This window comes from Hippichthys cyanospilos, chromosome 12 (assembly GCF_059441005.1).
Source record: "Hippichthys cyanospilos isolate Australia breed blue-spotted pipefish chromosome 12, RoL_Hcya_1.0, whole genome shotgun sequence".
Lineage (NCBI taxonomy): Eukaryota > Metazoa > Chordata > Actinopteri > Syngnathiformes > Syngnathidae > Hippichthys > Hippichthys cyanospilos.
In genome coordinates, this window is record NC_142380.1 from 16,402,727 (window position 1) to 16,413,961 (window position 11,235).

The 11,235-nt window shown below is 36.6% G+C and overlaps 1 protein-coding gene across 3 annotated transcripts in view; it reads right to left on the bottom strand.

The window, feature by feature from the left end:
- Positions 1 to 11,123, bottom strand: part of LOC148415113 (nucleoprotein TPR-like) — a 30,468-nt gene extending 19,345 nt beyond the window's left edge. For all 3 annotated transcript variants that reach the window (XM_088429165.1, XM_088429164.1, XM_088429163.1), the window contains exons 1-17: positions 10,878 to 11,123; positions 9,282 to 9,386; positions 9,051 to 9,115; positions 8,881 to 8,971; positions 8,663 to 8,766; positions 7,781 to 7,945; positions 7,161 to 7,253; positions 6,295 to 6,375; positions 5,340 to 5,427; positions 4,610 to 4,744; positions 3,931 to 4,025; positions 3,206 to 3,403; positions 2,989 to 3,096; positions 2,674 to 2,891; positions 675 to 838; positions 293 to 405; positions 58 to 206 (exon numbers count right to left, since the gene is read on the bottom strand). In XM_088429165.1, the coding sequence (XP_088285291.1) occupies positions 58 to 206; positions 293 to 405; positions 675 to 838; positions 2,674 to 2,891; positions 2,989 to 3,096; positions 3,206 to 3,403; positions 3,931 to 4,025; positions 4,610 to 4,744; positions 5,340 to 5,427; positions 6,295 to 6,375; positions 7,161 to 7,253; positions 7,781 to 7,945; positions 8,663 to 8,766; positions 8,881 to 8,971; positions 9,051 to 9,115; positions 9,282 to 9,386; positions 10,878 to 11,028 (2,123 nt within the window). In that variant the 5' untranslated portion in view covers positions 11,029 to 11,123. The remainder of the gene's footprint in view (positions 1 to 57; positions 207 to 292; positions 406 to 674; positions 839 to 2,673; positions 2,892 to 2,988; positions 3,097 to 3,205; positions 3,404 to 3,930; positions 4,026 to 4,609; positions 4,745 to 5,339; positions 5,428 to 6,294; positions 6,376 to 7,160; positions 7,254 to 7,780; positions 7,946 to 8,662; positions 8,767 to 8,880; positions 8,972 to 9,050; positions 9,116 to 9,281; positions 9,387 to 10,877) is intronic.
- Between the last annotated feature and the right edge of the window lie 112 nt (positions 11,124 to 11,235).

Sequence of the window (11,235 nt, forward strand, 5' to 3'; positions counted from 1 at the left end):
CAGAATTCTAAAATGTCTGATAAGGTACATTCATCATCACTGTAAATTTGTCCATACCTCTTGTTGCTGAACTCCAATTGAGAGGTTAATTTGGCATTACTGGAGCGAACTTCTGTCAGCTGCCGCTCCAGTTTGTCATGAGAGTCATTCAACATTCTGTCGTTCTCTGCCTTTTCTTTCTTATATAGGGTGAAGGCGTCATTTAGCTGAAGGTGCGGAGACACATTGAGTTAAACAGATGCTTAATTTTAAAATCACTTACCATAGGATTTCAGAAGAATAAATGTTTTACCTGCTTTAATGCAGCTTTAGCTTGTGCTGTTTGCGCAGACTCAGCAGCAGCTCTGTGAGGCATTGAACGAGTTACTGGTGCTGATGGCTGAGGGGGCATAGGGTGGGAAAAATCTGGAAGAGTAAAGGTGAAAAAAATTCACTTATTGACTGTATACCCTTTAGGAGGTTGCGTTTGCTTCCCTAAGATGAATTGTTTTGATAGTTTTTTTGAGTGCAGCTGTCATAAATTCATCTGTACTTCTGTCATGTTAAAATCAGATCATCCTAATGAAACCTATGACTTATAACTTGTTTTGACCCAATGTGACCCAATGAGTAGCAATTATTACATGAATGTTTTTTCTCTATTAAAAGGTCTGAATTTGGATTCTAGATGTCACCTTGAGAGGGTAAGTTGAAACCAGTGCTCTGTGTAAGCAGAGCTTTGTACATGTCTCTCTGTCTAGCGTTGGAGTCAGCAAGTTGCTTCTGCTGGTTCCTCTGCTCCTTCAGCTGCTCTACCTCCTTCTGAAGTTTATCCACGCTGGTCTCCAACTCAGACATACTGCAAGAAAACAGAACGGTGAATGTTTAGGTAAGTTAGTAAACTTAGGTCAAAATATAAAAAAGTAGCATGAGTAGAATGATGGTATAATTTATCTGAGGATTCATTCAAATAAAAAAAAATGAGAAACTACAGTAAAATAGATTAATGAAACAGTTGATGAGTCTCTACTACAACTGCTGCTCTGGATTCCGGTTACAAAGAACACAATGTTGCTCCAAAATCACGTTGGATTACCAATTTAAGGCACTAACACAACTTTTTTGCGCTGACATTGACATACAGAAGCCGTTGCATGTGTTTGCTCATGGCTCAGGCTACGTTGATGCTTACAGCCCTGACTGACGCAATTGCAGTTCCAGCAATCACCTTTTTTGAAACCTGGCACTCAAACATGCTTTTTCAATGTTTTTAATATAAACATATCACAAATCATCCAGGCACAGATGTGCTTTTTCAGTCGGCGAATTTGTCTCATAGACCTAAATTTATGGGGGAACATTTAGAAAATGAGGAGGAAAGTAGTGTTGCTAAGCACAGTTTAAATTTAAGAAAATCAATATTTTGATCATCAAAAATGTCATTCACAAGTGGAAATGTGTTTTTATGTGTTCATCATTTTTTCACGAAGCAAAAACATATATTTTTATCTGAAAAATCGATACGAGTAATTATTTTTTAGATTTTTACATTTCAAATTTGTAATATAATTAATGCCTCACGTAAATTTTCAAAATGTTTTCTTTTTATTGAGCAGACTGCATGAAAATGATCGATCTAACGGTGAAAATGTAAACTAAAAGGATAGCCAGGCACATTTTTCAGCTCTTCAGATCTTTCCTCTTACTGAATATGAAATGCATACAGATTGTGTTAGTTGCAGTATATATATGGCATATTTTTTTGCAGGGTTTACAAACTGCATTTGTCTTCTCTGCCAATATTTTACCATTCTTTTCATCCTACTGTGTTGTAAAAATAGTGATTATACATTTGCTAACAAAATATACATCACTGCTTGCAATGAAGAAATGCTTTGCTATGAGAATGAATGCACTGCTTGCAAAGAAAAAACGTTTTGTTATTGTTTTGTCTCAGGAAGAAGACCGCTCAAGCCTGCCTGCTGGAGCGCTACTACAGACAGATGCCACTTCATCTGTGAATTTCAAAATTTCTTGCAGACAAAATATTTTTGCAGAATGTCTTGCTCTACAATGTTTTATCATACATGTACGAATCTTTCAACCAAGTGCTCACACATAGAATGACAAGTACACTGGGTTCTGGACATAGGCTTCTCCCCTGTGGACCTTTACGTCTTTTAGGGCTGGAACCTTCATGTAATTAGGGACCTCTGAACCAAATAAAGAGAGAGAGTTCGGAGAGGCTGGAGAGAGCACAGTAGAATTGACGTTATACAGTCCTTCTACATTCTCCTCATGCACAAGCAAGAAAAGAATTCCTTTTCTCCTTTTTTGTGTATAGTTTCTAACAAATGTCTCACAAATGAACCTGACAATCTGAAACCCAACATGCCACCAATCAGGTAACTTGAAAGTAATCAGAGAATCCTGTGTTTTTCCTGTAGGGCTGCATATATTGAGTAGTTTAGTATTTGGACATTTTTTACATTTGGTGACAAACAAATATAAACACAGAAGACCAACTAACACGTTTCATTTTAATTAAGAATGACCAAATTTTATATATATTGGATATTAAACTTTTTTTCAAGTGTTAGGGTAAAGGACGTCTGAAACTGTATGGCACTGATCAAACGCACAGTAAAAAGTTAAAAACAAAAACAAAAAAAAAACACAGAATGACCATGTTACCGTGTTGACGTTGTATGGGCTTGCTGCCTTGTGTTCTCTTCTTCTATCTTCCTCAGCCTTTCCAACAAGTTCCTGTTTTGCGTCTGTAGCTCCTCTACACTACGGAAGGAAATTTGCTGTGGCCTATTGGCCTGGCCAGGAGTATTGGAGGAACTGCCATCATCTTTGATTACCCGATTTCCTCTGGCTTCTTCAAGTTCAACCAGCAGCGTACACACCTGGAATGTATAAAAACCACAAAGGAGAACTTATTTTATAAATGCATAAAGTGTATGGGAAAAAATGGGATGGTGCATGTAGCCATATATAATGTACTTGTGTAGATGTATCATCCAGCAGTCTTTCTGTCCTCAGCTTGTCTTTCTCCAAATTGTCACACTGTTGCTTGGCCTTATCCTTCTCTTTTTGTAAACTGTAGATCTCCTAATAAAGACACACAGGTAGCATGAAAGAAAATATGCTAGGTTTTTTAGATTTACGTATTTTCAGTGTAATCAAGACAGCGGCTACAGAGAATATCAGTATCCCAGACCGTTCGAGCCTGTTCCAGTTTATTCCATAGGGAGGCCATTGAGCTCTGCATGGTCTCATACTCCTCCCTCTGGCGTTTGAGGACAGGTGCTTTGGATTCCATCGCCTGAACAACCTCATCCAGCACTTTGCTGACCCTTTTGGTCTCCTGCTTCTCCAGTTGCAGTTGGGTCTGACACTCAGAATATGCATTATATAGCTGAGAGAACACAAACACATAACAAAAGCGAAAACAGTTAATGGAATATGGTCAATTCATCAAGATGAGAAAAAGCGTCAAAAGGCAGCAGAAAACCATACTGTACATCTTAATGTAATTTGTTTTATGTTTTGTTTTTCCCCCGTGAAATAAGAAAAAGTAGTAATGTGAGAATCAAAGTACTAGTATAATATAATATACTATCTTTATCCAGTCAAACAAATAATAAAAAAACAAAACTTATCAAAAATATTGTGCAAAGCCATAATGTACTAACATGAAACATTTAGATTAGTTAGAATACGCTGAGTAAGGTCCATTCAAAAACAGAAACCACGTAAAAACAGTCATATCACAGAAACCCAAAGACAATCTGGGGCCAATATGTTTTGGGCTATTTTCTAGGACGAATTATGACCTATATTAAAAATAAAGCAATCTACCTAACACAATATTCTTTTGGGTGTATTATATGGAAACAAAAAAAGCAAAAATAGTAAAACACAGGTTTGAGATGTTCGACTTACATCAAAGAACCTCATTCCAGGCTTGACAATGGCAGCAATTGCGGATGCAGACGGACACATGGATTCCAGCTGCTCCTCAGTCAGTGAGGGGGCACCTGAAGGTTAACAGTCATAAAATGTTTTTACGATGTTTAGAACTACACTGACTGGCGAGGTTCATAAAACGGCAGCTCATACTGCAATTTTGCCAATCCATTTCTAAATTATGGTTTAACTCCTAATTAAATTGCAACTGGGGTAAAGGTACCCAAAGCACCAAAAGGTATGGCTAAAAACTGTTAAGACTGAAGAAATGAAAAATAATTATTACATAAATGACTGCTACCAAACTAGTCCTTATTGATTGTTAAATATTGCGCATATTGTTAGGGATTTCTCAAGATGGCTTGGACTTGTTGTTGACCTGAAATGTCAATATACCTTAGTAGAAAAGATTCATACTTCAACTCCCTTCTTCCACCAATTTATACCATTAATGATGCAGTGATTTTGCAGTAGTGTGGGCTATTATACCTATTATATTAATATAAACATCTGATTAAAATATTGTAAGATCATACTCAATTAAATTGCAGTTAGCTTAAAACGTTAATAGATCCAAAGCAGAAAATAGCATGAGACGCTTTCCAGTAATAAACATTTCCAAAAGAATGAAATGAAAGTGGTTATCTTTTCTTACAGCAGTGTTTGCCAGAGGCCTTTGTGATAGAATTTTCCAACTCCTCCATTTTTTTGATCTTCTCTCGAAGCTCTGCCTCTAAATGGGTTTTTTGTTCTTCTGCATCAGACACCTTCTTTTCCAAATCTTTGTTATCTGCCAAAACATAAGAGATAATAAAGAGGAATTTAGCAACAAACATATACATTTTTCACATTTTCAAGCTGAGCTACAGAAAAGAAACCCTGAATGTTTAACACGCTGTATTTTGAGATGATGTGTCAGTAGAGTTACACGACTAATGCCACAAATGTTATATTACAAGCCGAAGGTTTTACTATTCAGTGAAGACCATATTATCAACCTGAATGTCAAGAGGGGATTTTCTAACTGTTGCTTTGTTCAGTGTCAAAGTTGTGGTGGAATAACTATATTTTTTTATCATCCTCAATGGATGATCACATATTTCCTGACGGAGAAGAACATCCCCTTTGCTGGAGCAAATTCCCACCTATACCAACCCGACTCTGGCGGTTTTCTTTTTGCAAGCACAAGGGTGTGTGACACTCCAGGGAGTTTACCAATTAATTTAAAAGGAAAAAGTCGTAGTTTGCATTTAGAATCTTTTATGCCACTAGCCATGGAACCTTTCTGGAACACCTTGTATTTTACTTATCACAGTCCAATGAACAGGGACTTGGAGTGGAAAGAATGATCAGGAAAATAAAATTGTCATAAAATGGACTCAAACCTTCTGCAGTGTTCTTAACCATTTTGCTGAGTTCTTCTACTGCTCTGCTAAGTTCTTGATTCTTAGTCTCCATGTCTGCTGCTACACCCTGCAAAATGGGGCATCAAAAATCAACTGTTTAAAGATGAAGACAGTAAAATACCAGCATTTGCGAAGAGGAAATATTACATCAGAGATCACATATCCTAATTAGAAATTGTTTTGAAAATTACATATGATATCACACCTTGACCGACATTGTTTTCACGTACAATCATAACGACAACTGGGAAGAAGATAGTTCCGGTCTTGATTTAAAACTGTGTATATAGTCTTAAGATAAGATTTACAACGCTGCTTGACCATCAACTACCCTGTTATAATATTGCACCAGAGGCATGTAAACAAATAAAACATGCCTGTTTCCTGAAAAAGACATAACAGTGAATAGTTACAAAAAAACACATGCTTGTTATTCATGTTTGTGACAGTTGCTAACAAAAATAAACAAATGAATGCCTGTCTTATTTTACGATGAAAAGGTTGATCGTAACATAAATATTTAGTTACATTACTCTTGAGTCAGCACAGTGATCTCCAATTGTTGTTGGGCTTAGCAATGAATTGCGCATTGACAAAGTGTTTTTTAACCTGTGTCGCGGCACCATAGTGTTCCGGGAGATATACTAGTCATGTGTGAGATTTTATTTTATTAAAAAAATAATAAAAGAAAGGTTCCCTGGCAATAAATGGATTGAAAAACACTGCCCTATGAAAACAGCACTAAATTTGCTAGGGTTGTGAAGGTGAGAGTAAAGCAGATGACATAGCAGATGACTGGCAAACAATCAAAGGGTGAATGGCACTTCTCAGCCTTAAGTCACCTGAACCGGCTTCAGTTCAGATAAGCAGACATGTATAGTGAAATTGAATGGATGGGCAAAACTTAAACATTTGATGTTCTACAAGATCTCACCTTGTAGAGAGAAGACAACTTCACATGAGCGTTGAGCTCATTCCGGTATTTTTCCTCCATGGTACTCAATTCATCCTTAGCCTAGAGAGGTAAAGAGAGATTATGACAAACAGGTGTCATTTCACACTTCCATTTGAAGCATTCCAGATAATATGGTAGAGCTGGACATGGGCTGGCATAAGAATTTCTAACCGAGATTTATTTGGGGTTTTGGCAGACCTTGTTATGCCTTACTAAACGTTGCAGCAAAATTTTACTCGACGCCCACCAAAAGTGGACCAAATTTTAGACCACCTAAAAGCAGGGCTACTTCGAGGCACAGGTGGTGTAAGGCGATTTTGGTGGATTTAGATAGGCAGATTTCAATTTCTATTGAGGATCTTTTTCTTTCTTTGTTTCTCTTTCAATTGTCCTTTAAACATTTTTAAAGTCCTTGTGTATGCTCAATAAAGCCACCCCCCCCCCAAAAAAAAATCATGGTTTGCCACCGGTAACAGAAAGCAAGTGCTTTAATTTTTAGCTTAACAGCATAATTATAAACAATCATGCACAGAATTATTTTTTATTATTTGAATACATTAAAACAAAATAAAAACCACGTTGTCATTATCTATCGTAAAATTTTCAAGGAAAAATATTACATTTTATGTGCAATATGTGAAGTTCTGTGTATACTTTTCGGGTGCATTGGACTGAATGTAAAATGAAATGCCATGACTCCATTAAGACAATTGTAAAACCAAACTAAGGTGAAAATCACAACAATATTCAAAAGCTTTTTACGAGCTCTTTCATACGAATAGAGCCTCCTACACTTTACATATAGAGTTCAAGGACAACGCTGACGTACGTATTTGTTTACCTACCCGTTTCAGTTTGTTGTTGAGGTCTTCAGCTCGTTTATGCTGGTTTTCACTGGTCTGCTTCATAGAACTGAGTTGACTTTCAAGTCTGGTTACCTATTGGAAAAAAACAACACAAAACTACTTTATTTAAGTGGCTCAAGAATAGAGTAAAGCAAAATTTGAAAATGAAAAGCATAATTGTACCCTTAGTAAACTTTTAATTGTTAGATATTTACGTTTTGTGATTTATTTTAAAATGATAATCAATTTCTTGAATGTGAAATTTTGCAGATTCGTTTCATACACTGCTTACTGAAAAGTAGTGCAATAAAAAATACAGATGACCGTGAATGATGACTAATAATTACGATTACTATTTTAAAATAATTTCAGCCATAATCGTGAGGTCCTAGCGTGATAACGACTGATGTCGGCTAAGAGTAATCCACAGTGCCTTCACTGCATTAGTCTAAAGAAATTGCAATACAGTGGTAATTAAGATGCATTAATCAGATCTAAGATTTGATATAGCAATGACTTAATGGGGTTGGGGTTATAGTAAAACAGACAAGTTAATCACAGAGGGTTGTGTTTTACAGTAGGCTTCGTTTCTGCAGAGAACTACAGTGTTTGTGTGCAACCTGCTCGGACTTGCTCTTCAGGCCACCCTTGAGCTCCAGAATCTCTTTGCCCGTTTCTCTGTTATTGCTTAGCAGTTCCTGAGTTTTGCTCTTCAGTTCTGCAGACAGCCACTCCATTTTCTTATCCAGCAGCTCCTTTTCCTGCTCCATGCGCTTTTCCCGGTGCTGCAAGAACATGCAGAACCACAATATATTTTAGCATTAAAAGAGTATGTTATTCTTTCCTGGGATGTCAAAAGAATAAAAGGAGTGCATTAAAAATATTAAAGTTTAAAACAGAAGTTTACATAATTTAAATAAACACACACACACATACAGGAACCAGTGTCTATGTCTATATATATATATATATATATATATATATATATATATATATATATATATATATATATATATATATATATATATATATATATATATATATACACACACACACACACACACACATATACATGTCTGTCTATATATACATATATATTAATATACATATACATATTTACATACATATACATATACACACACACACACATACATATATATATATATATATATATATATATATATATATATATATATATATATATATCTCTCTATGTATATATATACATATATATATATATATATATATATATATATATATATATATAAAATCAGGGTGCAGCCATTTTGTGGCATTCTGTTGACAGAAAATGAATACACGCTTGCACCGTTTTGGGGGTAAGCACAGTTTGTGATCACGATAAATAATTTTTTCACTCATCTTTAGCTTTTCACCAACTTTGCTTTTGTTGATATGTTAAGTCATAGCAGTACGATAAGTATATTAAAAGCAAGCCTACACTCTGTTCCTCTCTTCAAATGTATCAATGTATCATCGTATACCTGCACAGAAGCCTCAGAAGATTGGAGCTCATCCAATTTTAACTGCAACTCCAACTTGACTTTGTTGGTCTCAATTAGTTTCTCATTCAGACGCTTAACATCTTCTAAAATGCAAAAAAGGCAAAGAACAGAAAACCATGTATAAATTATCCAACTATACACGTGTTCAACAATGGTCCTTATTATAGTGGACACGTTTGTGATGTTTGCAATCATACCAGTCAGGTTCTCCACCTCTTGCGTTCTCTTCTCCAGCTGCCGTGCCAGTTCTCTCTTTTCCGCCTCAATCTCATACTTAGATTTAGGCTGCTGCATTCAAATATACACACATATGGCAATTTTTGTCACAGCCTCACATCAAACAACTTTTAAACATCTCGACACTAACCTGTTGCTGTGTTTTATCTTCAGGAGCATCTCCTTCAATTCCCTTTAGTGCACTCAGCTCTTCTTCTGTACAAAGAAATCAAAGTAAGTACAACCTATAGATAATATGAATTAAAAGTTAGCATGTACATAAGTCTTGTTCTGATCAGGGTCATAAGAGAAGGATTATACACGTAGCTGTTGAATTGAAACAAGATCGCAAGTACATTTAAGAGCACAAGTGAAAATTTACTTAGTTTTTTATTTTCTTCCTTGAGTGTCTGCAGGTCTCTCGTGGCAGACAGTATCTGCTCCTGACTCTCACCAAGCTTCTTATCAATGTCAAAGTATTGCTGCCCTGTAGTGGAAACCACATCGAAAAAGAAACCAGAAGTGTAAAGCAAGTGACGAATAAATGTTTCCCATTTGCACAAATCCCAAATTTGTTTACCTACAGGTAGGTACAGTTTATACTCAATTTTATTTTAAAAAATAACAAGGCAGACTTTATTAACTCTCTCTCTGACCTATCTCTCTCTCTCATGTACTCTATACACACACACACACACACACACACACACACACACACAAAAGTATATACACACAAACACATCTGATATAGCAGACGAACTGAAATGAAGATTATAGGATTTACAGAAAGTGTGCAATAATTTCCAAAACAAAAGTAGTCATGTGCATAAATTTAGGCACCCTTGTTTTATTGAATTATTGAATACCTTTAGCACTAATTATTGGAACACACAATTTGATTGATAGGCATAGCCAATCATGAGAAAGGGTATTTAAGGAGGCCAGTTGCAAGTTGCTCTCTTCTTTACAGCTTCACTGATGAATGGCCACATGTGAGCCTCAAAACAATTGCCAAATGACCTGAAAACAAAGATGGTTCGACATTATGGTTAAGGAGAAGTGTACTAAAAGCTAGCTCAGATTTCCACTGTCAGTTTCCACTGTGTGGAACATAGTGAGGAGATTGAAGATCACAGGCACATTTTGAGTTAAGGCTCGGAGTGGCAGGCCAAGAAAAGTCTCAGATAAGCAGAGTCGAAGCATGGTGAGCACAGTCACAAACTCAACCCACAGACCAGCTTCAAAGCTTCATTATCTTGCTCCAAATGTGCACTGTTCAACTCTGCAGCGCACTTTGCGCAAGGAGATGCTGTATAAAAGAGTAATCAGTGAAAAAGTTGACATTGTGCCAGGGCTGGCTACTTCAAGAACACGACCCTAAACACTTCTCAAATTCTAGTAAGGGGTTCGTGCAGAGAAACAAGTACAATGTTATTGAATGGCCAGTTCAGGTCCCAGGCCTGAATATTCTTGAAATTCTGTGTTTGGTTTAAAGCGGGCTGTCCATGCTCGGAAACCCATCAAACCTGAATAAACTGGAGATGTTTTGTAAAGAAGAATGGTCAGAACTACCTTCAACCAGAATCCAGACCCTCATTGGAAGCTATAGGAAGCGTTTTGAGGCTGTTATAACTGCAATAGGAGGATCTTATCGGGATATTTTTCTGTTGGAGTGCTCGAACGTATGCACCTGTCTACTTTTGTTAAAGCAATTATTGCACGCTTAATGTAACTTTTCTAAAAGAAAACCTTGAAAATATATATTGTAAGATTGCTAAACCGAAATGAAACATCCCAGAAAAGTTGTGTATGGCCAAAGCTAGCAATGACGCTCGTTAGCAGGTGATTAGTAGCATGGGCAACAGATTTCCAAATTAATCAGAGAACACAACGGGAAAACTAGATATTGCTCCACTGATATATTTCCACGGCAGTTTACAAACGTAATAAAAACTTCCAACTAAATGAAGCTGCGTACCACTTTCCGCTTTGAATCTCTCCTGTTGCGTCCTGAGCACTTCATTAGCATTCTGCAGCTCCGTTACAAATTTCTCTAGCTTGTTTTGGACACCTTTAGGAAGTTTGTTTAATTCCGTCCGCTCCAGCGCCTGCAGTAAGACGGCCGCCATCTCTGACTCTCCTGCAAGACCTTTACAAAATTATTAAACTTATTCTAAAGACATAACGTGCTGTTGGCTGAAGCTACTCTTGAAACACACGGATGAGCGCCACCTTCAAAGTCTTCGATTTTCCAACGCAAAATAATATGGTTGTCTGTTTTACACTTCAAAATAATAATCTAGGTACCCTTTTGGAAACATATACGGCATAGTTTG